This window comes from Scyliorhinus torazame, chromosome 5 (assembly GCF_047496885.1).
Source record: "Scyliorhinus torazame isolate Kashiwa2021f chromosome 5, sScyTor2.1, whole genome shotgun sequence".
Classification (NCBI taxonomy): Eukaryota; Metazoa; Chordata; class Chondrichthyes; order Carcharhiniformes; family Scyliorhinidae; genus Scyliorhinus; species Scyliorhinus torazame.
The window spans coordinates 302,662,695-302,688,494 of record NC_092711.1 but is presented as its reverse complement, the minus strand read 5'-3'; the positions used below and the strand labels follow the sequence as shown (position 1 = coordinate 302,688,494).

At 44.3% G+C, this 25,800-nt stretch overlaps 1 protein-coding gene across 1 annotated transcript; it reads right to left on the bottom strand.

The window, feature by feature from the left end:
• Positions 1-2,360: 2,360 nt before the first annotated feature.
• nkrf (NFKB repressing factor) lies at positions 2,361-25,039 on the bottom strand. The gene is made up of 3 exons (XM_072505848.1): positions 24,664-25,039; positions 7,580-7,701; positions 2,361-5,747 (listed from the first exon to the last, which is right to left on the bottom strand). Exons 1-3 carry the CDS (start codon positions 24,870-24,872, stop codon positions 3,790-3,792), a joined length of 2,289 nt encoding a protein of 762 aa, XP_072361949.1. The 5' UTR covers positions 24,873-25,039; the 3' UTR covers positions 2,361-3,789.
• Positions 25,040-25,800: the final 761 nt, after the last annotated feature.

Here is a 25,800-nt window from a genome sequence, read left to right as displayed (position 1 = left end):
CCGCAGACATGGTCGGCAGTGGTGGAGTGAGTGAATGCTAAAGATGGTAGATGGAGTGCTGATCAAGTGGAAAAAGTCTGAAAAATAATCTTTATTCCTCCTTCCAAATCAAGAAAAAGGAAAATGTTCACCTGGAATAAATAGAAGTAACTGATCACAAATGAGGCATCAGTAATAGTGCAATTAACCTCAGCACTTCTGGGCTCGGTGTGGCGGTGGGGAATGGTTCTCACTGTTAACTCCCTTGCTTGAAATCTCCCTCAATATCAAATAGTCTGCTAGCACAGATGGTTGCAATCTAGTACATGAAGAGTTTTAAGGGAGGGCTGCTGGCATCTTTGGAACCGCACTCTCCATCAGTTTTATTAACCGAATACAACCTGAAGGAGTAGCAGATAAAGCATCACACACTAAACTAATAAAATGAATAAGTCTAAGCTTCAATTACTGGACAGTGCTCAATTAGCAAAGCAGCAGCTAGACCATTACAAATAATCTCAGCCCAGAAAGCTCAAGAGTGGCTGGGAAATAGAAGAATGGGAATGTCACTTGATAACTTGCTGAAAACTTCAAGAGTGCAGATACTGGACAAGAACAGGATTGCGCTCGTCTGTCCTGCCTTTCAAATAGGCTACTGATACTCACTGGTTCACACAGAATAGCTGGAGGTGCCAAAAGGCTGCTGGTACCTATGGATCTAAAATCCAAGAGTAAACACCTTTAGCACCATCTGAAAAGAAGTGGGAAGAACAGGAGAGAGAAAATAGCACACATTCAGCATGGGTATCTCAAACAGCATCAGTTCAGTTTGATTTGTTTCAAAAAGGAATAAAATTTAGAACATCCTTACAGGACATTTCCACGGTCTGTAGCAGAGGAAATAAATATATATTTTATTTATTAATGTGATGCAGGCATTTAGCAGCACCCCCCCTCACCTCAACCACCACCAATCGCTCTCAAGAGGGAAGTGGTGATCCACCTCCTTAAATCACTGCAGTATCTGTGAAGGTGCTCCTACAGTGCAGTTAGGTAGGGAGTTCCAGGGCATTGATCTTGATGAAAAAGCAGCAATATATTTCCAAATCAGGATGTGCATGATTTGAGGTGCAGTTGGAGGTGTTGGCGTTACCATGCACCTGCTGCCCTTTCAAGTGGTAGAGGTCACAGGTTTCAACGGTGCTGCATTAAAGAAGCCATGACAAATTGCTGCAGTGCATCTTGTACAGTACAAGCAGCAGACATGGTCATCGGTGGTGGAGTGAGTGAATGCTAAAGCTGGTAGCTGGAGTGCTGATCAAGTGAGCAGCTTTGCCCGAGATGGCATTGATCTTAGAATATTGTTAGTTAAGTTCATCCAGGCAAGTGACGAGTATACCGTTATATTCCTGATTTGTGCCTTGTCGATTGTGGGCAGGTTTTGGGGAGTCAGGAAATGAATCACACACTGCAGAACACCCAACCTCTGACCTGTGGCCTGTCCAATAAAGTTTAGAGCAGACGGTAATCCATTGCTCGTGTAGGAATTCAATAATGGCAATGCTATTGAATATCATGGGAAATTGCTTAGACTTGTTGGAGGTGGTTATTGCCTGGAATTTGTGGCACAAATGTTAATCGCCCCTATCAGAATGTTACCTTGTCTTGCTGCAAGAACACGGAGTTGCAAATGGAACGGATTACTGCAATCATCAGCAAACATCACCTCTTCTGACATGATGGCGAAAAGGCCACTGATGAAGCATTAGAAGATGGTAAGGCTCTGAAGAACTTCTGCAGTGATATTCTTGGGATGAGATGATTGACCTCCAAAAACTACAACCATCGTTATTTGTGTTTAAAGCAAACTCCAGTCAATGGGATGTTTCCCAGATTCCTATAAATTTGAATTTTGCTGCAACTCCTTATCCCAGACGGAATCAAATGCTGCCTTGAAGTCAAAGGTAGTCAAGTCCCTCTCACCTCTGGAATTCAGGTCCTTTGTCCATGTTTGGACCAAGGCTGTAATGAGGTCAGGAGCCAGGAGATCCTGAAAGAACCCAAACTGAGCATTGGTGAGCATGTTATTGGTGAGCAAGGGCTGCTTGATGGCACCATCACCAACAATTTCCATAATTTTGCTGATAGTTGGTGATTTTTCAAAGTAGTTGAACCAAACTAGGTATTCTTAAATTTCCGAAGGACACATTGTGTGTTCATGTTGCTCAGCTGATGACGAGCAAAAGAATCCTTCTGGTCACCATCTTTTTTCCTTTGAATTAATTCAGTTTGAAAACAGAGTTTATGAACATTAGCTAACGGTGACTATCAGATACACGAGCAGCAATGCAAAGTTAATCCACCATTTTCGAATAACAGGCTTCATTAAAAAATATTTTATTCCATTCAAAGAAAATCAGGATATTCTGGACTGCCATTTTAATACACCAAAAATACAACAACTAGAATCTGAATCCCTACCTTGTTGTTTCTCAAAGGCAAAGTCACCCGGCGAGCAGACCGACATTCTGCACACCTTATAGCACAATGCTGCTTTGACTCAGCTGATGGAACATTAAGGGAAAGAGATTTTTGGTCATACCAATGTTACTTACATAGTGGTAATCTCAGCAGTGTCCCCTAGCACAGAACTAAATGAAGCTCATTGTGACGAACAAATCAAAACCTAATCCTTCAACACTAGCTAATCCTGACACAGTGTAGCCCTCAAAATTAAAGTCATAATTCTACCATGGGATGTTGATCTACATCATACTGGCCACAAACAATTGAGGATCCAAATATGGTCAATGCTAAGTTAGTTGACTTCATTCAAGACTGCAATAAGGCACTAAAATCGGCCTCAGCGTCCTAGGTTAAGGAGGCGAAAAAGAGATCCAACTCCTGCTGGAAAGTGCATTTGTACATTTATCAGCTGAGGACATATTGGGCGAACTCCAATATCCACTACATTCAAAGAACATACTGTCACCAAGCACATGGCTCACATGAAGAATCAGCAGTTCAGCAAGGTATCAAGGGCACCCAACCCTAATTCCTAGTGATGAGGTGAGTAGGGTAGAAAGAATACTGTCTGAACGTCAAACAGGATACATATAGGCTGTTAAGCATCAGCAGCTGTAAAAAGGACAGTTAAATTATTTAGAGCTTAAATATTGCACTCTGGAACTATCAAAATGGAAAAAATACAACTCTGTTCCAAATGTCATTCATTTTGCAAACAATTTTCCATTAGTCTAATTGATTCTTGTGATTAGGGACTCTGAAGGATGAGGCAAGTTTAGGTCTCAACTACATTTTATTCCACTGTTGGGGAGGTTGTGATGAGAATCAAAAATCTAGTGCAAGATGTACATCAATGAGAGACTCCCATCTAAAACAAACAACAGTATTAAAAAAATATACACTACCTTTCGAGATCAACCGTCATAATTTTAATGGATTTCACCCCTTGCCCCCTAATAGAGATGAACCACATCAAAACAGTTGTTAGTTCACTAGTAATTTTAACAGTGGCAGTTTATTACCATTTTTTGTAAATAACACAGACAGTTATCTTTATACAAGGAAAGTGATGCAGAAATACTGAGACAGTTCATTTTGGATGCCTTATTTTGAACATCTACCTCACTGATGACAATTTGAAAACTGTAAATAATAGATGTAAATAAACTTCTATTGCAATTGAGAAACCATTTACAATAACTGAATTCAGATTACTGGGGGAAAGTCTCGCTTCGGAAGAAAACTGCACATAAATAAAAAGGAAAAATTGGGCGGAGTTCTGCATCAATTTGAAGAACCTGGCACGACCAATTCAAATCGGCAAACCTGTCCTTTCTGTGCAAGCTGGTTCATAATATCATCTACACGGACTTTTCTGCTCACAACCAAATAGCGCTCCTTTCCCTTTCCATAGGATTTACTCTTGAGGCCATACTTTGCAGCCATCTGATGGATTTGCATTCGCTCATCGTTGGTCAGCTCTTTGGAAAAGGTCAGCTCTTCCTGCTTGTCTGAGCGGGCATAGTTTTTGATAAGATCTTCTATATCGCGCTTATTTAATTTAGAACCACTCTTGCTCATCTCCATACCCAGACCCTCCCTCTTGAACTGTTCTTTTACCATGATTGGCTCTGCAATACCCTCACCCTCTTTCCCTAAACCACCCCCCTTCCAACCCATTTTCCGTAAAAGCTGATTGCCAATGTTGTCCTCGGTGATCTTTTGTTTAAGAGCTTCTTCTGCTGATCGTCCAAGAATTGCACTTCGAGAGATGGCTGCATCAATGTTTCCGGGCTTGCTTGATTTTACAACTGGTTGCGTTTCCCTCAGTATATTCAAAGCTTTTTCCGCCGCGGTGTGCTTCACCAACTTTTTGGTTCCATAAGCCTCAGCAATAAAATGGTCTTCAATAAAAACACGGCACTGCCAGACCTGAGTGGGTGTCATCTGAAACTTGTAATCCACATTCATTCTGTTGAATTGAGCAGAATTGTTCAGAATGCAGACGGCATTTTTTGCAGTCTCCAAAATGACAAAATCCATCCAGTGCTTCTTTTTAAGTTCCTTTGACTGTCGATTGCCCTGTTTAGTTGTTTCATTTCCTTTATTGGCTGCATCTCTATCTTTAGTTTCTTTGCTTGGGATTTTCTCGTCTGGTTTTTTGAGGGCAGGTGGAATGTCATTTCGAGGGGTGTTTTTCTCACACAATATTAAGTCATCAATACAACTGCTTTTACACTTGCGCTTCACAACCTCAACCATCACATCTTTAAGGAACAACTTTAAGGCTTGTTCTGAGGCCCTATCACGAGCTCCAATTTTGCTGCCAGCGTAACCTGTAGCCAAGTAAACCCCCTGACACCTTAACTCACAGGCATAGCCATCTGTCAAAACCTTCTTGTTTTTTGGTACATCAGCTGGAGGGATCTCCTTCAGCGATACGTAGAAATACTGAGGGTTTGTTTTACATGTCTGAATGCAGCTACTTAGTACATCACTGTGGTTCAGCTGGTTACTGAAGCCTCCAATAGAACTAAGTTTTCTTGACACAGATATCTGGAGCATATTAAAGAAAGTCTGTCGGCTCTTTATTGCAGATTGAGAAAACCCACCAGCTGGAGATGCCTTGCTTGTCAATGGTTCCGGAAGTACTGACTTATTTGCATTTTTCTTGGAAGATTTTCTATTCTTCGACCGTTTGGTCTGTGTGAAACCCAGGCCCTTGTAGCCCTGTTTATTGGCAACTGGGATCTTCGAAAAATCCGGTCCCCTCATTGTTGGATAAAGATCTGACGGATTGGAATGATAAGCCTCATACTTTGCAGAATAATTTTGCTGTATTTTAGACATGTAAGTGCTTAGACAGCTTATCCCATTAACGCAGTTTCCACCTTTGGCTTCCTCTCCTCTATCGGTGAAGATGGTTTTGTACAACGAGTCATAATCAAATGGGCTAGAATTCTGAGAAGGGGCAGGAACCAGCGGGCCATTTGAAGTTTTGCTTGAGTTGTTCATTTTTGAGTTGGGAGGAGATTCTGTTTTCACCGGTTTCTCCTCAGTTTTAATCAAACAATTTGAATTATCTTCGTCTAAATCTGCCCACCTTCGTGGCTTGTCTGCTTCATTTGGCTTTTTCTTCATTTCATCCTCCGCCTTGGTGCTGCTACTAACAAACGCAACTGGCTCAAAGCGAAATCTAGGGCGGAATAAAGGAGGTTTCCGCTTTGCTGTTGGATTTTCACCTAAGAGGGTGGACACAGATAGAGTGAGTGTGTTAGGTCGTATTTTCAAAACATTGGCTTACAAGTTATCCCTTTTATTTTTAAAGATTCAAATCTGAAAACTTCAGCAATATGTGCCAAAATATTCCTTGTTCCTTTGCTGATCTGTCAATATTCATACAATAGTTGGTAAAACCGCCATAACTTAAAATAGTACACAAGTGCTGTCTTTATACTCAATTTTTTGTAGTCAAATTGCATGTGCTTGTTTCAATAGCATCTTTGGAATAAGATTCCCAACTGATTTTAAATGTTAGATCATGTGGAGATGTCATGAGAAATGTCCATAAGGAGCACTAGCTTAATTCCAGAGAGCTAAAGTAAACAATTATCTCAATAGTTCAAGTTAACCTTTCCCTGGCTATAGGTGTTAGTTGTTAAACCTAAAGAAACATTAGCAAAGTTACTTGCTGCATAAAGTACATTTCTTCCAAGGTCATTGCAAATATCCTGACATACATTTTAGATCTCAAATGCTACCACCCTATAAGATCCTTTGATGTGTTTCGATTTACATTTTGCGAAATTGATGAATGTCAAAGTATAATCTATGCGTGAAGTGAAGCTGCTTGATGATTACAGAGTAGACAAAGAGGCATTGATGTCCCTATTTTGATTTTGATCAAGTGCAAGATTTAGCAGTTATAGGATCACTGTACTTGCTCCAGAATCTGAAAATTGTCCAGAAATCCTCCACATGCCCAGTATTTCACTGGCAAAATATGCTGTTGAAGTCTTTACAAATAATTGTTACATTATAGCATGTACCAAGATGAAAATGGACAATTCTGTAGAATAAGAGTCAGCCCATAAGTTTGAACACTGAGGAAAGGGAATTATAAAGTTTTACATCGTAATTTACAGCATAAAAGCAATCTGTTCAGCCGTACTGGTATATGTTGGTGTTTGTTTCACACACCAGCCTCCTCCCGGCGTACTTTATTGCCCAGCAGTAATTTCTCCTTCTCTTCCTTTCTCCCTTGTGTTTATCAAGTTTGCCATGCAATGCATTAGTTTCCCCTCAAAATGCATAGAAGAGGAATCACTAACATTGTAAAGATAAGACACTGGAATGGAAATTTTGGTTGGAAAATGAATTTAGAAGACAGAATTTTAGTTATTAAAAATCAAATGCATTATGGCAGAACAATCTAATTGTCAAACGGAATAAGGATGAAAATTGGGGCCTAGTGAAAAATCCACAATGTTTTTTTTTCACTGTTTGGGCAAAAGCAGCAAAGACTGAGCTGAAGGATGTTCTCTCTCGCTCTAGCCATAAAGCTATGATTTTCAAACCAGTTGCTAGTAGGTACACGCCCAGGAAACAAAAGTGCCCATAATATGACAAACTCATTAAAGCCTGCAATGATTACTGTTAATTGAAAGCAAATGCTGAGGTTGCTGGTGCAAGGAAGATGGAGTTTTAGTCTGCAGCTCTGTGCTCTAACCAACCTGAGAGGTCATGCAGTCGCTGCATATTCATCTCCAACACTGACACATCCAATAAGAGCAACATTAAAAGGAAATAGATTTAGAACAAAAAGCGTGTAAAACTTTATTTTGGGAAAAAAAAGGGTGATTGTGAATTTCACCAGTGTTAAGGACAGATGCAAAGACCACATCAACAACTGGTTGGATGAGATGATTGAACAAAAGGAAAACAAGGAGATATTGGAAAAAGGCAGGACTCTGCTGCTTGAACAGAGAATAAACACAAACTGCTTGGTCCAAAAACTACCTGTTTCTGCGGAGGCTGTAAACACCAACATAATAGGAGAGAGCTTTTCACTTACCGTTGTCAGAATTTGATCTTTTGTTCGTTGTGCCGCCGGATACTAACTCGCATGATCCTATGTCACCAACATCAATACCTTCCGCCATTCGAAAGACCTTTTCTAAAAGATCTGGACTGTATCTATTAATAAAAACAAACATGTCATCTGTATGCACAACGTCTTCACCATCATCATTTTCACTTCTTGTCTAATGATTTGAATGCAATACACCTAAAACTATATACAAGGTATACCAGCGTTCTTCAAAGTCGGGGGCGCGACCCGCGGGTGGGTCGCGAGCGGATGTCTGCGGCGCTTCCGATCGCAGCAGCCGCGAACATGTTTTTAAAAAAATTTGGCCGCATTGCGCATGCGTGCGCGATGATTGGTGCGCAATCGGGCATGCATGCGCAGTGCGGCCACTATTTTTTTTAAACGGTTGCAGCTTTTTTACAAGTTCTGTAGTGGTTTATTTCATTTATTTTATTCATTTAATTTTTATTTTTTCCATTTATTTTATTCATTTATTTGGGGGGGGGGTTTATTCATTTTTTCCATTTATTTTACTCATTAAAAACATTTTTTTTTTTTTTACAAGTTCGGTGGGGGGAGGGGTTTATTTGATAAAATTTTACAGGCAAAAAATTCAGAACTTTGGATAGATGGAGATACCATACTTTCCGACACCAGAAGGCTTCACCTTCATCCAACAGGTTCCATTGGAGGAGCGTGTACGAGGGCCAAAGGGACCCAAACCCATTTCCTCCACTTTTGTCAGGAGCAAACAAGGTAAGAGAAAATGGTGGATCGCGCAGGTCGGCCGGCATGGGTTGCGAAGGTCGGCCAGCGTGGGTCCCTGAGGTTGGCCAGTTGGTAAAAATGGGCCCCCGGAAAAAAAGTTTGAAGAACACGGAGGTATACTGACACATAATGGTTAACTGTGCATTTCTTTTTGAAAACCCATTTTGTGGCTTTGCCCCATCTTTCCACCACATCACCCTGTCTTTAGTTGATCGAGAAAAAGACCCACCAAAGATGCAACAATTAGTGCACCAGGAAGTACTGCCAGGCTGTGAGAAAGGCACCCTCTTCCATTTTAAGAGGGACCCTTGTCCAATCTTGTCGTGTAGCAGTAAAGGATATTGTGGGTCCTGACTGAACCAAGGCTAAAGTTACACACCAGCCTGGGTATTTATCACCATTGTTTCATCAAACTCCGAGAACTCCCTAACTAATAACATTGTTCACGACAGAGACTGTCAGAGGACAGTTCACCACCACCTTCTCACAGGCAATTAGGGTTATGTACTAAACATCAGCCTTATCAGAAGCGCCTATATCCTGGGAATGAATGGGAGCGGTAGGGATTTTATGGGAGAGGTTTGGAAAATCTGTGCAGTATCAAGAATCCAAACAAAAACCAAATTCAAATGCTTAATGCTTGTTATATAACTAAAATGATTATGCTTCTCAATGAAAAGTACCAAGAGATGCCACAGGTGAGGTGCCTGAAGATTGGAGAGTGGCGAATGTTGTGCCCTTGTTTAAGAAGGGCAGCAGGGAAAAGCCTGGGAACTACAGACCGGTGAGCCTAACGTCTGTAGTAGGTAAGTTGCTAGAAGGTATTCTGAGAGACAGGATCTACAAGCATTTAGAGAGGCAAGGACTGATTCGGGGCAGTCAGCATGGCTTTGTGCGTGGAAAATCATGTCTCACAAATTTGATTGAGTTTTTTGAGGGAGTGACCAAGAAGGTAGATGAGGGCAGTGCAGTAGACGTTGTCTACATGGACTTTAGCAAAGCCTTTGACAAGGTACCGCATGGTAGGTTGTTGCAGAAGGTTAAAGCTCACGGGATCCAGGGTGAGGTTGCCAATTGGATTCAAAATTGGCTGGACGACAGAAGGCAGAGGGTGGTTGTAGAGGGTTGTTTTTCAAACTGGAGGCCTGTGACCAGTGGTGTGCCTCAGGGATCGGTGCTGGGTCCACTGTTATTTGTGATTTATATTAATGATTTGGATGAGAATTTAGGAGGCATGGTTAGTAAGTTTGCAGATGACACCAAGATTGGTGGCACAGTGGATAGTGAAGAAGGTTATCTAGGATTGCAACGGGATCTTGATCAATTAGGCCAGTGGGCCGACGAATGGCAGATGGAGTTTAATTTAGATAAATGTGAGGTGATGCATTTTGGCAGATCGAATCAGGCCAGGACCTACTCAGTTAATGGTATGGCGTTGGGGAGAGTTATAGAACAAAGAGATCTAGGAGTACAGGTTCATAGCTCCTTGAAGGTGGAGTCGCAGGTGGACAGGGTGGTGAAGAAGGCATTCGGCATGCTTGGTTTCATTGGTCAGAACATTGAATACAGGAGTTGGGACGTCTTGTTGAAGTTGTACAAGACATTGGTACGGCCACACTTGGAATACTGTGTGCAGTTCTGGTCACCCTATTATAGAAAGGATATTATTAAACTAGAAAGAGTGCAGAAAAGATTTACTAGGATGTTGCCGGGACTTGATGGTTTGAGTTATGAGAGGCTGGATAGACTGGGACTTTTTTCCCTGGAGCGTAGGAGGCTTAGGGGTGATCTTATAGAGGTCTATAAAATAATGAGGGGCATAGATAAGGTAGATAGTCAACATCTTTTCCCAAAGGTAGGGGAGTCTAAAACTAGAGGGCATAGGTTTAAGGTGAGAGGGGAGAGATTCAGAAGGGCCCAGAGGGGCAATTTCTTCACTCAGAAGGTAGTGAGTGTCTGGAATGGGCTGCCAGAGGTAGTAGTAGAGGCGGGTACAATTGTGTCTTTCAAAAAGCATTTAGATAGTTACATGGGTAAGATGGGTATAGAGGGTTATGGGCCAAGTGCGGGCAACTGGGACTAGCTTAATAGTAAAAACTGGGCGGCATGGACTGGTTGGGCCGAAGGGCCTGTTTCCATGCTGTAAACTTCTATGATTCTATGATTCTAAATGGAACAAAATACCCAAATAAAAATGCATTGACTGGACAAATTCAAAAATAGCCAGAACAAAGATAAATCCAGTTTCTCTGATTATTTGATTTATACGTCATGCACCTTTAAATGTGTGTCTATGTTTTGTTCCTGCAACTAAGAATGAACATGCTAAGCAGGCATCTTTTAAACTCCTTCAAATGAGATATTAACATCCCTTCAAGTGGATCCCTTGCCACTACTTCAAAGGGAAGCAAGGTGTTCATCCAGGTATCCTGGGCAATATTTATCTCAATCAACACTGCAAAAACTGGTTACCTGCTCTAATACCATAGCAGGGCAGCATGGTAGCACAGTGTGTAGCACAGTTGCTTCACGGCTCCAGGGTCTCAGGTTCGATTCCTGGCTTGGGTCACCGTCTTTGTGGAGTCTGCACGTTCTCTCAGTGTCTCTCCGGGTGCTCTGGTTTCCTCCCACAGTCCAAAGATGGTCAGGTTGGGTGGATTGGCCACGCTAAATTGCCCTTAGTGTCCAAAAAAAGTTTGGGTGGGGTTGCTAGGTTATGGGATGGGAGTGTGGACTTGGGGAGGGTGCTCTTTCCAAGGGCCAGTGCAGACACAATGAGCCAAATGGCCTCCTTCTCTACTGTAAATTCAATGATTGTATTTGTGGGAACTTGTGCTTAAGTTGGCTATTATGCTTTCTACATACTACAACTATGACATTTTAAAAACTCTTAACCAGCTATAAAGCAATTTGCAATATCCAAGAGTTGGGGGAAAGGTGGCACTATATAAATACAAGACTTTCCTAAATTTTTTCACCTATGAAAGTGATAATTCAGGGACGGTCGCACTGCCTCTGCAGTTTGTAAACAAAGGTAAATGTCAAACGTGCATTTTGTTATGGGCCCGGGTTTAGAGAACCCTAAAGTGTTTCATGGAGTTCAACCAACCCATAACTCTTAATAATTTGTGGTGTGGGAAGCACACAGCGTACTCTCCAGGTGTGATAAAGCAGAAATGTATAAGTGGTTTTTAAAACAAAACAATGTTTATTCTATAAACTCAAGTTAACCTTTTAAAAACAAACATTGAATATCTTAACACCCATTACTTCAAAGATAACCCCAAAAGACTACAACACTAAATAATCCTTCAAACTGTTCCTTTAAACATACAAAAGACTTCAAACCTTCAAAAATAGACATTAGGTTACATTCAATATATTTATAGTCTTTGGATTTGCAGAAATCAACAGACCAGCTCTGTTTCTTCCTGCAGCTCTCAGCAAAACAGACACTTCCAGCTGCCTTCTCAAACTGAAACTCAAAAAAGCAGAAGTGAGCTCAGCTCCCCCCCCCTCCCCCACCCTCTGACATCACTTCAGTAATATGATCAGCTCCAATTCTTAAAAGGTACATTGCTTAAACATCCATTTCTTAAAGGTACTCTCATGTAACAATTCATAGAAAGCCTCTCTCATCCTCAAGACATCCCAAAGGCTGCCAACTACTGCACAGTAAAAACTCCACAAACAGCAAATTAACAAATGATCCGGCAATCTGTTTTCAACTGTGTGAGAAAGGAATGCTCTCCAGGATAGTAGGTGCACACAAAAAGGTGCACACAAACACACATCTGTGAACAGTGCTACAAGATCTTTTATGTCCACTTTAGCTAGCAGGAGCTTGGTTTAACACTTTGCCCACAGGTCAGTTCAGAATGCTATATCCCCTCAATATGGCACTTGTGTCTCATCAGCATTGTGTTCCAAGTCCATAGTGGTTTGAACCCACAATCTTACAGTAACTAAGCCCAGCGATAATTAAAAATCAAAATAAACTGAGCAATTTATTTTTTAAATCCATGAATGGACTTGCATAAATGTTCATGTCTTTTACTATAGAAAACACTATTTTTGGTTAAAATATTATCTACAGTGCTAAGTGTTGCCACTTTGAAGAAAAGTTATATGTAGTCCCAACTTCAAACAAGTGTTGCAAACAATTTTCAAATGTGCAAAGATTAGATTTTAATGGGTGGATGTGATTTTTAAAAAACAAAAAAATTACACCTCACAAATCTTTATGCTCCCTTATTACCCCTCATCCTTGACAAGAGACCTGCGATAACACCAAAAAGTGGGTGAGTAGCTCAAAGCAGTTTTACATTTACACGGTTTATAAGACTGTGACATTTTGCGATTGTCTTTAACTTAAGTTAAAACAAAGGGGGTTATATGTCCTGTTCTGAAGTCTGTCTGCCAGTACGCTTGGGTGGTTTGATTAAGAGATTAAAGGGGGCCCAGGTTGTTTCACTGGGAAGTTTACATTTGGAGACAATGGTAGAATCCTGTGTGTTAACAGTGGATAGATTAAGCCTCCGAAGTCCCATGAAAAGTGCTGAAAATGTACGGCTGTAAACAGTTGTGCTTTAAACTGTCCATTTAGTTCCAAGATAACGGAAGTTGGGTTACAAAGATGGCTAAATCATCTCTCCTGGATACAAGGCCCATGTGAGTCACATTGCCATGGTGAATGACTACAAGATAGGAAGGGTACAGAGAAAGCTATTGTGATAATGGATTACAAGCTTTTCTAAACTATCACTGAATATAGATTACAGGTATGTTGTTCTGTCAGGGTCCCAGAGAGATAGTTGAGCCAGAGATCGAAAGTCTAATATTTTGCTGTGCCAGAACGTCGGTGGAAGCTCACACTCGGATTGAAAAGACCAAATTTGGGAGGGGTTAAAATGAAGCCGGAAGATTCACCTAGTTTGTACAGAGGAAGGATTGGCAATAATATGCTGACTACGAAGAACAGTTCTGGGATTAGAAGTTATCAGACTAAGAAAGAGAAATAACAGAAGTAAACCTTTGACTCATTCTGGACTGAAATTGCTTGAGGGGATGGAGGACATCTGTGAGCAGTGTGGGAGGAGGCCCGCGAATTATGTGCATATGTTCTAGTTTTGCCCAAAGTTGGAAAGGTTCTGGGGGGCAGTTTTCAGCACCATCTCGGCGGTTCTGTACGTAGGTGTGAAGCCTGGAGGCCATATTTGGGGTGTCAGACTGGCCGGAGTTGCACGTGGGTGTGGGGAGAGATGTTTTAGCCTTTGTCTCGCTGATTGCTTGCAGGCGGGTCCTGCTGGGGTGGAGGTCAGCTTCTCCACCTTGGCCTCGACGTGGCAGGGGACCTTTTGGAGTTCTTAGCCTTGGAGAAGGTGAAATTTGCCCTTGGCTGGGGGGGGGGGGGGGGGGGAGAGTGATGAGTTTCACAAGAGATGGGGTTTGTTCATTCTGCATTTTGTAGAATTGGGGGGGGGGGGGGGGTCTTTATCGGGTAGGGGTTTTAATATATTGCGTGCTTTTTTGTTTATAAAATGTTGAAAATTGGGATAAAAAAACATTTTTAAAAATACATGTTAGTTTCTTGTTTCAGTAGAAGTCTTAAAACAAAATCTGTCTTGCAAATTTTTGCAGATAACTGGAAGTTCAAATTTATTTTTAAGTTATCGGTCTCTACACAGATCATAACTGACTGTCTCACTTACACTCCATTACTGTAAGGAAACACGTAGTCTGTTTTATAATTCTACACAGGACAAATACGAAACCATGAATTCCCCATGTGAGAAAAACCACATGAATGACGTCAGGTACAACTCTGGGCACAAATGCTGCTCTACCCACTCTTCCCATCACCAAATCTGCTCAGAGATTACCAAAAGAAAGCATGAAAAACACAAACATATGAGTTGGTCGGAGATCACTTGGCCCTTTGAGCTGATCGGATTGTAATCTCCTGCCTGCCCACAATAACTTTCACCTGCTTGTTTATTAAGAATCTATCGACCTCTGCCCTAAAAACATTCAAATACTCTGTTTTTTGAGGAAATTAGTTTCAAAGACTCACGACTCTCAGGGGAATAATTTCTCCTTATCTCTGCCCCAAATGGGCAATCCCTTATTTTTAAAACAGTGAATCCTAGTTCCACATTTCCCTATAAGAGGAAGCACCCTCTCCACATCCAACCTGTCAAGACTCCTCAGGGTTTCATGTTGCAATCAAGTCACCACTTACTCATTTAAACACCAGTGGATATAAGCCTAGCCTGCCCAATCTTTCCTTATAAGACAACCTGTCCATTCCTGGTCTTAGTTCAGTGAACGTTCCCTGAACTGCTTCTAATGCATTTACGTCCTTCCTTCAAAAAGACCAATACTGTACACAGTACTCCAGGTGTGGTCTCATTAGTGTTCTGGACAACGGAAACATAACCTCCCTACTTTTGTAATCAATTCCCCTTGCAATAAATAACATTCTACTAGCTTTCTTAGATACTTGCTGTACCTGCATAATAGCCTTTTGTGATTCATGCACTAGGACGCCCAGATCGCTCTGCAGCTCAGAACTCTGCAATCACCCACCATTTGGATAATATACTTTTCTATTCTTCCTGCCAAAATGGACAATTTCACATTTTCCCACATTCTATGATTCTATTATAATTTATTTGCCAGGTCTTTGCCCACTCACCCAACTCGTCTCCCAACTTACTTTTCTACCTATTTTGTATCAGCAGCTAATTTAACAACCATACCTTCTGTCTCTTCATCCAAATTATTTATATAAATTTTAAATGATTGAGGGTCCAGCACTGATCCCTATGACACACTACTCATTGCATCCTGCCAACTAGAAAAAGTTTAATTTATGGCTATTCTTTGGCTGGCTAACAAGAAACAATCTTCTATCGATACCAATATGTTACCCCCTACACCATGAGCTTTTATTTTCTGTAATAACCTTCGACATGGCACCTTATCAAATGCCTTCTGGAAATCTAAGTACAATGCATCCACCAGTTCCCCCTTTATCCACAGCACATATGACTCCTTCAAAGGACTCCTATAAATTGTTTAAACATGATTTCCCTTTCACAAAACCATGTTGACACTGCCCAATTACCTTGAATTTTTCTCAGTGCCCTGTTTATAACGTCTTTAATAATGGCATCTAATATTTTCCCTATGGCAGTTATTAGGTAAATAGCCTGTAGCTTCTCGCTTCCTGGTCTATCCGTTTTTGAATAGAGTTATATTTGCAATTGTCTAATCTAATGGAACCTTTCTCTTATCTAGAGAATTTTGGAAAATTAAAACCAAGACATCAGCTATCATACTAGGCACTTCTTTTAAGACCCTGGGATCCGGAAATTTGTCAGGCTGCAGCTCCAACGATTTGCTAAGTTCCTGGTGATTGCAATTTTCTGTAGTTCCATCTTCCAGTTTATTTCCACATAACATCATGCCAAGCCTTGTGTTTCATTATTGACCCTAAAACCTGGACCGTTCCTTTCCAAATGGGGTCAAAGTCAACATGTATTTTACTCTGGCAACCTCTTCCACTGACAAGCATGAAGGCCGTACTTTTTAATCTGTATTGACCATTAATTGTAACTTATAATTATGCAAAAGAAGTGCCTTCTTATTGGCTAAAGCTAGTTGTCACTCATGTTTGAGTGTTCTTCTGGGGTAGAGCCAATAATATACAATTCCATTGCTCTCAAAAAGCTCCATGGGAGCATCAGTGGAATCTGCAATAAAGGCCATTATAAGAACTAGGAGCATGAGTAGGCAAATCAGCCCCTCGAGCCTGCTCCGCCATTCAATATGATCTATTGACCTCAACTCTACTTTCTTGCCCATTCTCCATAACTCTTCAATCCATTACTAATTAAAAATCTGTCTATCTCCTCCTTAAGTTTACTCAATGTAGCTCTACCGCACTCTGGGGTAGTGAATTCCATATTTACGACTCGTTCATAAGTAATTTTTTCTCATCTGTTTTAAATCTGCTACTCCTTATCCTAAAACTACGACCTTTCGTTCTAGATTGCCACACAAGAAGAAGCATCCGCTCTACATCCACTGTCAAAACTTTTTATCATCTTTTATACCTCAATTAAATCTCCTCTCATTCTTCTAAACTCAAGAGTATCGGCCTAAACTGTTCAATCTCTTTTCACAAGACAAACCCCTCAGCTCTGGAATCAATCTAGTGAACTTCCTCTAAACTGCCTCTAGTGCAAGTATATCCTTCCTCAAATAAAGGGGACCAAAAATGCACCCAGTAATCCAGATGTGGTCCCACCAATGCCTTGTACAGTTGCAGCAATACTTCCCTACTTTTATACTCTATTCCTTTAACCATAAAGGCCCAAATTCCATTTGCCTTCCTTATCACCTGCTGTATGTACCTGCATACTAGTTTTCTAAGATTCATGTACAAGGACATCCAGATCCCTCTGCACCAAAGCGCTCCAAGGTTTCTCTCCATTTAGATAATAAGTTGCCTTTCCATTTTTCCGACCAAAATGGACGACACTTATCCACGTTAAACTCCATCTGCCAAATTTTGGCCCACTCACCTATTCTATGTCCATTTGTAAATTTCTTATTTCCTCATTGCAACTTACTATCCCACCTATTTTAGAGTAATCTGCAAATTTGACTATAGTACCTTCTATCCCGACAGCCAAGTGATTACTATATACTGTAAATAGTTGTGCGGCTCAAGGTCCGAACCTTGTGGTACCCCACTAGTTCCATCTTGCCAATCAAAGAGACCAATTTATCCAGACTCCGCCTCTGTCAGTTAACCAGTCTTCTATCCAAGCTAATAAATTACCCCTGATCCCACATGATCTTACCTTGTGCATTAACCTTTTGTGCGGCACCTTATCAAATGCCTTCTGGAAGCCCAGATATACTACATCTACAGGCTGTTCATAATCAACTTGGCTTGTTACATCTTCAAAGAACTCTAGCAGATTAGTCAAACATGATTTACTCTTCATAAAGCCATGCTGACTCTGGTGGATTGAGTTTTGACTTTCCAAATGTCCTGTTATTACTTCCTTAACAATGGATTCTTACAATTCCCCAACGACCAATGTTAAATTAACTGGCGGAGAGTTTTCTACTTTCTGCCTCTCCCTTTGTGAATAAAGACGTTACATTAGCATTGTTCCAATCCACTGAAACCTTTCCTGCATCCAGGGAATTTGGAATATTATAACCATTGGAGCTACAATCTCCACTGTCACTTCCTTTAAGAATCTAGGATGTAGGCCGTCATGCCCAGGGGACCTGTCTGCCCTCAATCCTAATAGTTTTGTTTAGTAACTTTTCTCAATTGATGATGATTGTTCTAAATTCCACCCTTTCTAATACCTCTGCATTACCTGTTGCTATTGGGATGGTACAAGTGTCCTGGTACAAGAAAACTGAGGCAAAATATTGATTTTGTGCACCTGTCATTTCTGTGCTCCCCATTAACAACTCCCCGGACTCATCCAGCAAGGAACCAACATTCACTTTAGTTACTCCCTTCCTTTTTATATACTTAGCGGTTTTTGCTATCCTTGTTTACATATTTTGCACTACTATGCTTTCATAATTTACCTGTGCTTTTTTTTGTGAGGGCCACGAAGAATCCAGCACGAGTTTGTAGAGTCTAAAGAAAAAACTTTATTTACAATTACATATATACAACAACAGCAGTACAACAGCACTGCTCTCTCCTCTAGCTGGTTCCACACTGGCCAGCTCCTGCACTCCACATTCTGCCTGCTCTCAGGACAACACTATCTGAATAGCCTATTGAAAAGTCAATGCGGGCTCAGCTAACAACTTCCTCTGGGTTGCCGTGTTGTTAAACGATCTGACAAAGTCTTACCATAGTCAACAGTACTCCGCAATCCTGCGTAGCCTGGATTAAAAACTCAGCAAGGGATTCTCCTGTGCCGTATTGAACCGCTAACGCTAGACTATCGTGGACGGGGTTGGGTTAAAATGTTGCCCCACCAAGGTCATAAGTTCATCAACGTCTTGCTGTCAGGCACAGCTGTGCATGCAAGGCTCCAAATCACCCCAAAATTATGAGCAAATTGACCACCTGGCGTTTGTTTTTGGTGCTGCTATTCACCCGGAAGTAACGTATCCGTTGTGCGTACTGGTTCCAACTTTCCAGTGCAGCATCAAAGACATCCAAATGTTGATAAAGGGGCATGGTGCAACAGAAAAAACCTACCAACTTGTATCCAACAAAACTCCAGGGAGGTGGCTTCAGCAGCCTATACAGCTAGCCACTTTAATCCTCGTCGCCAGTTTTGAGAGGGCCTGGGTAGGGTGCTCTTGCAGAGGGTTGGTGCAGGCCCGACGGGCTGAATGGCCTTCTGCACTGTAGGAATTCAGCACGAGTTTGTAGAGTCAAAAGAAGTAACTTTATTTACAATTACATATATACAACAGCAGCAGTACTTCACCACTGCTCTCTCCTCCAGCTGGTTCTACACTGGTCAGCAGTATTTTTGCAGGTGGCTCTGCTAATGATGTCTCTGCCCTCCTCATTGAGGAAGCTCATACTCACTAAGGATTGTGGGATAGCCAATAGTGCCCAGCCGATAGTATTCAGGCACTTCCTTAAAATTATTTTTTAATAACCTTTTGTTGATCTTTTAAAGTTGCCCAATCGACCCTTCTGCAGAGAGGTTGGAAAAGCTATTGCTGGGTGCTGGACAGTTAAAAGTGCTTATGAACCTGTGCAGTAGAAGTAAGAAGGCTTTGCACTGATTTGGTTGCAGGCGCAGATGATAATCCTGTACTCCAAAAGGTTGCTGTAGGCCAATGAGAAAGAACTGCAACAATTGCTTTGGAGAATAGTGTAAAGAACTGTCATCTACCGTTGAAGTTGTCCATCTTGAATAGGATTTTTGAAGCACAGATTCCCCCATCACTTTAGAGCTGTAGTGTGGTTTCTTTATCCAGGAGGCGGAATCCCGGTGAGCTGAAAACTACTGAGGAATCTCATCAATATTAATTGTTCTTCGGGTTGGAAAGAGCAAACATACTGAAGGTCCCTGCAGTAACTATAAAGGACAAATGGATTCAATCTTGTGAGGAATGTTCAAGTCAAGTTGCCACTCTGTGATCACTGACGGAAAAGCACTCAAGGTCAGCTGCTTTCTTGAACCACTACAATCCATGTGACAAAATGTTACATTCAACAATGTTGTGGTATGGAGTTATGTGAGTTTGAGCCAGAATTAATGATGGAATGGTGATATTCGTCCAAATCAGGTTGGTATGAGACCTGGTGGGAAACTTGGGAAGTGCTGGGGTTTCAATGCACCAGCTGGCATTGCCCTTTCAGGTGGTAGAGGTTGCTGTTGAAGAATATTAGGTGGGTTCCTGCAGTGTGATCTATACAGTATACATTGGAGCCACGGTGGATGTTCAAGCCTATGAAAAGTTCCTGTCAGCTGATGTCCAAACGAGTGCTCAAATCTACACTTGCTTAGTGAGTTTGTCAGGTGGACAGCAGAGCCCATTGGGAGGCTCCAAAACCACAAAATTGTTCTCAGGAAATCAGAACCCAATTTAACCCTCTGTGGCAGGCTTGATATCCAATAGCCGAATTAGGTAAGTCAGGGGTATTTTGAGACACTGTTGATGCACAAAGCTGACAATTTGCGTTTATCATGACAAAATTGAACTGAATGACCTCCGGGAGATTCTGGTTTAAACATGAAATTTAACTTTCTCATTCACAATTAACCAGGACCCCAATTACAACAGTTGGGAAATGCAGCCCATAAACCAGAAGAATAAAATCCTATGAGGTAAAGATTCAGTAAAAGGGTTGGCCTGCCAATGAATGACCAGCTGATTAATGGCATCCAAAATAGACCAGTTTCTGGATGCCAAAATTCTTCCCACTTGGCTTTGAATAATCAACAAGCCAATGATGCTGTAGTAAATATGGTGGTTTCAGCTGAACAAAGTTACCAGTGCTCTGGATAAAAGCAAATTACTGCAGATGCTGGAATCCAAAACCAAAAGAGAAAATGCTTGAAAATCTCAGCAGGTCTGGCTGCATCTGTAGGGAGAGAAAAGAGCCAACGTTTCGAGTCCAGGTGACACTTTATCAACACTACTGCCGATCCTAGGCCCTCCACCAGTCCCAATCCCTCATATTCCATTTCTTCTAGCCCCAGCCCATGCCACATGTTCACCATACCCTCCGACCTTCCCTTTTCTGGACTCGGCTTTGTACCCTTACATTCCCACCTCAATAAATTCTGGGCTCGACATGGATGTTGAACTCTTTCATGTTGTTTTTGGGCAAGAGTCCTCCCCCCATTCCACAGACCTTTTCATGTGCCTCCAACATTCTGCCTACAATTGGACACCCCCGCCGGGATAATTATCTGCCCATGATCTTTTGATTGAGAACTGTCGATGGGACATTGGCCGTCTTAATTTTTCTGCCCCCTCACCCATTCCAACCTCTCTTCTTCCGAACTTTCCGTTCTTCACTCCGTCAGGTCCAACCCCGACTTTGTCATCAAACCTGCCGACAAAGGGGGTGCTGTTGTCGCCTGGCGTACAGACCTCTACCTCGCAGATGATGAGCGCCAGCTCTCAAATACTTCCTCCTACCTCCCCCCTGGACCATGACCAGACCACTGAACATCAAGCCATTATCTACAACACTGTTAGCGACCTTATTGCCCCCAGGTGCCTTCCCTCTACAGCTGCCAACCTCAAGACAGCCCGCTTTTACCTACTTCCCAAAATGGACTGTCCCACCAGGCCCATTTGTGTCAGAATCTCCTGCCCCACCAAACTTATTTCCTTTTATCTTGACTCCATCCTCACTCCTCTGGTCCATTCCCTCCCCACCTACATCCAGGATTTCTCTGATGCTCTGCGTCATATTGACAGTCGTAACAGCCTCCTATTCACCATGGATGTGCTCTCTCTACACCTCCATCCCACACCAGGATGGCGTGAGAGCTCTTTGCTTCTTTCTCGAAAAGATGCCTGGACAATTGTCATTCACCACCACTCTCCTCCGCTTGGCTGAACTTGTTCTGTCTCACAACAACTTCTCCTTTAACTCATCCCACTTTCTCCAAATCAAAGGTCTAGCAATGGGTACCCGCATGGGTCCTAGCTATGCTTGCCTTTTTATGGGGTATGTGGAATATTCCTTGTTCCAGACCTACCCGGGTCCCCTCCCACAACTCCTTTACCGGTACATAGAATACTATTTTGGTGCCGCTTCATGTTCTCGCCCGGACCTGGAAAAATTCATCAACTTCCCTTCCAGTTTCCACTCTTCCATCACTTTCACCTGGTCCATCTCAGACACTTCCCTTCCTTGATCTTGCAGTCTCCATTAGACTAATATCCATTACAAGCCCACTGACTCCCACAGCTATCTGGACTACAGCTCTTCGCACCCTACACCCTTTAAGGACTCCATCCCTTTCTCTCAGCTCCCGTCACCTCCGTCACACTTGCTCTCACTTTCCAAGATGGTGCTTCGAAAATGTGTTCCGAGCTTTGACAAAGGGTTATCTGGACTCAAAACGTTAGCTCTTTTCTCTCCTTAGAGAGGCTGCCAGACCTGCTGAGATTTTCCAGCATGTCCCTTTTGGTTGCCAGTGCTCTGTATTGGTAGGGTGTATGATTTTAGCTGGCTAAGGTCATGCTGTACTTCTGCACACTCTTGGGAGCAACTAAACTTTGATTCTTGTTAACTTGGGATAAGTTAGGGGCAGCACTGCTGCCTCAAGGCGCTGAGGACCCAGGTTTGATCCCGGCCCTCTCTCACTGTCCTTGTGCAGTTTGCACATTCTCCCCGTGTTTACGTGGGTTTCACCCCCGCAACCCAAAAGATGTGCAGGTTAGGTGGATTGGCCACGCTAAATTGCCCCTTAATTGGGAAAAAAAGAATTGGGTATTCTAAATTTATTTTTAAAAACTTACGATAAATTCTCTGGGTTAGATTAGTGAGGAGCATACAATACACATCACCAGAAATTCTACATCTGTGGGTTGCTCAGTAGCTTAGTTTTGGGGTCTCAAATGTGGTCATGAATGCGTGACACACACACAAAGCTAACGGAAAAATTTATGATCAATTAAGCCTTCTTCCACAACAGGCATCTCAATTGCTTTGTGATCATAAAAGTTATTTTCTGGGTGGCACGGTGGTTAGCACTGCTGCCTCGCGGTGCCGAGGACCTGGGTTCGAACCCGGCCCAGGGACACTGCCCGTGTCTGCGTGGGTCTCAGCCCCACAACCCAAAAATGTGCAGGGTAGGTGGATTGGCCATGATAAATTGCCCCTCAATTTAATTTTTTTTAAATATTATTTTATTCAGTGGAGTGTTTTATTCCTCTAACTTCACAACTTCCATTCTATAACGGCAACATAAACACAGGGAACTAATAACTGTAAAAAAGCAGACAGGATCTAAGGACACATAAGGTCTCTCACAACAAAACCCATTCTCCATTTCCACACAAGACTGACTTACACAGGAAGCAATACCAGACCCTCAGTTACTGGCAAAACCAACTACATTCAACCATGGAACAAAACTTCCAATTCATTCATGCCAGACAAAGCTATTATGGCTTCAAATGTTGTACATATAAAGCAAACAAGCATTTGCAAATCAATGACTCTCTGCTGATAATGCCGAGAACCATTTTTTCAAACCAAATGCAACTTCAGAAAGAAAAGTCTGCCCTCGAGAGTTCTCACTGAATAAATGCAACTATTGAATCCCTCTCCCCCGAATATAAATGTGGGTAACGTTGAAAATCTAACTTTTGATCAACCGGCACAGACATGGGGAAAGGTGCTCAGTGAATGCAAAGTGGTGAAATTATAGCTGGAAGTTGGGAAGTAACAATTGTTGAAGGAAGTCAACACCCCACTCTGGGATTTGTCTGTGTATATATGTGTGGGCAAGGCACACGCGCACATGGGGAGAAATGGGGGCTGGGGTAGGTAACAAAGCCCCTTTCAAAAATCCCTGCCAAAAGGAAAACTAAGCAGTCTCTTCCCAGCCGTGGCACACATGAATATGTGTGGCAGAAAAGGTTGGTCAGCTACCAGGTGGGGGTGGCAGACTGGGGAGGGAGCAGGGTGAGGGGTCAGGGGGGTGCGAAAGATGGACGACCGGGGTTTGGGGGGAGCTCGCGTAAGATAGGGCGTCTGGGAGGTGGGGGGGGGGGGCATGGAGGACAGGGCACAGAGAGGCCAGGGGCATGCGGATAAAGGGGCAACCGGAAGCAGGCGCTCGGGGAGGACGGTGAGGCAAGGGCACACAGGAGGGGGCGGCCTGGGTGGGGCACACTGGAGGGGGCGGCCTGGGTGGGGCACACAGGAGGGGGAGGCCTGGGTGGGGCACACAGGAGGGGGAGGCCTGGGGGGGGGGCACACAGGAGGGGGCGGCGGCCTGGGGGGCACACAGGAGGGGGCGGCGGCCTGGGGGGGGCACACAGGAGGGGGCGGCGGCCTGGGGGGGGGCACACAGGAGGCGGCGGCCTGGGGGGGGCACACTGGCGGTGGCGGCCTGGGCACACTGGCGGCGGCGGCCTGGGGGGGGGGGGGGCACACTAGCAGCGGCGGCCTGGAGGCGGCGCTCTGGGGTGGGGGGGGGGGGGGCACACAAGAGGCAGCGGCCTGGAGGCGGCGCCCTGGGGGGGGGGGGGGGGAGGGCGCTCTGGGGGGGGGGGGGGGGAGGGCGCTCTGGGGGGGGGGGGGGGGGAGGGCGCTCTGGGGGGGGGGGGGGGGGAGGGCGCTCTGGGGGGGGGGGGGGAGGGCGCTCTGGGGGGGGGGGGGAGGGCGCTCTGGGGGGGGGGGGGGGAGGGCACACTGGCGGCAGCAGCCTGGGGGGGGGCGCACAGGAGGCAGCGACCCGGGGGGGGGGGCGCACAGTAGGCAGCGGCCGGGGGGGGGCACAGGAGGCAGCGGCCTGGGGGGGGGGGGGCACATAGGAGGGGGTTGGGATGGTGCGGGGCGCCATGTGGAGGGTGGGGGAATGAGATGTAGTCAGCAGTGTAATAAAATGCCTGGAGCCTGGCCCCGCTGCCCGGGCCTGGAGCCTGGCCCCGCTGCCCGGGCCTGGAGCCTGGCCCCGCTGCCCGGGCCTGGAGGCTGGTCCCGCTGACCGGGCCTGGAGCCTGGCCCCGCAGCCCGGGCCTGGATCCGCAGCCCGGGCCTGGCGCCGCAGCCTGGGCCTGGCGGGCCTACCGCTCACTCACTGACTCACCTGCAGCCCAGGAAGATGTGGTTGGTCCAGACCATGGAGAGGGCAAGCAGCTGCTCCGTCCTGTTGCCCGGGTATTCCTGGACATGGCGGACGATGAACTGCCTGCGGATCCGCCAGTGTTTGTCACTCTCCGACAGGCCGCGGTACTGCTCCGCCGCTTCGGCCAGCTGCCGCTTCGGGCCGGCCTGCGACTCCACGCCGGCCGCCATCTTAGAGGCCCCGGCCAAGGGTGGGGGAAGAGAGAAGTGGAGTCAGCCGCCTCCCCACTTCACACAGACGGCCTGCCGCAGCCACCCAGACACCGAGCCCCGATCTGAGCCACAGAAGGCCTCGCGCTCCGACCGCCGCCTACTCGCCGCCCGCTCTGACTGCCGGAGGCCGGCCCGCCAGCGCCCCTAGTGTTGGCGCTCTGGGGGCGCCAGTGCGCGGCTCCCGCCCCGCCCCTCCCCCACTGCCAGCCGCCACAATGTCCCTGCTCTGCTGTCACAAACACTCCCCTGACAACATCAAGAAAAGCAGCAAAGCCAGGGAGAGCCAGCACAAATCACAACTCACCGCAAGACATCACTCTGCACATATTGCCACCTCCACTCTCATGGGGGATTGCAAGACACAATTCAACTTGCACATATTGTTGTTTCTGTTCTTCTGTAGGAAACGTGAGAGCCAATTTGTACACAGCAAACTCTCACAAACAACAGTATCACAGTCACCACATAATCTCCCTTTGTGATGTTGGTTCAGGGATGATTCTGGACCAGGACACCAGCAATAACTCCCCTGCCCTTTTTCAAAATAGATCTTCTAGGTCTACCTGAGAGGGCAGGCAGCACCTCAGTTTAATGTCACCTCCAACAGTGTAGAATTCGCTCAGTACTGCACGACAGTGACAGCCTTGAATTTTTTGCACAAAAGTTTTGAAGGGAGACTTAAATCCCACACCCGGTCCCTTCTGGCTGAGACAGGAATGCTACCAATTGAGCATTGGTGACAACCTAGAATTAAGCATTAGTAGAGTGCAGTGGTGTGGTGGGATTAGAGCCTGTACAAGCCATGTTCATCACAGGTATCGCGTGTACGTGTGGTAGGAAGGGTCTTAGCAACATAGCTCTTCATCTGGGATGAGTACTTGGGCAA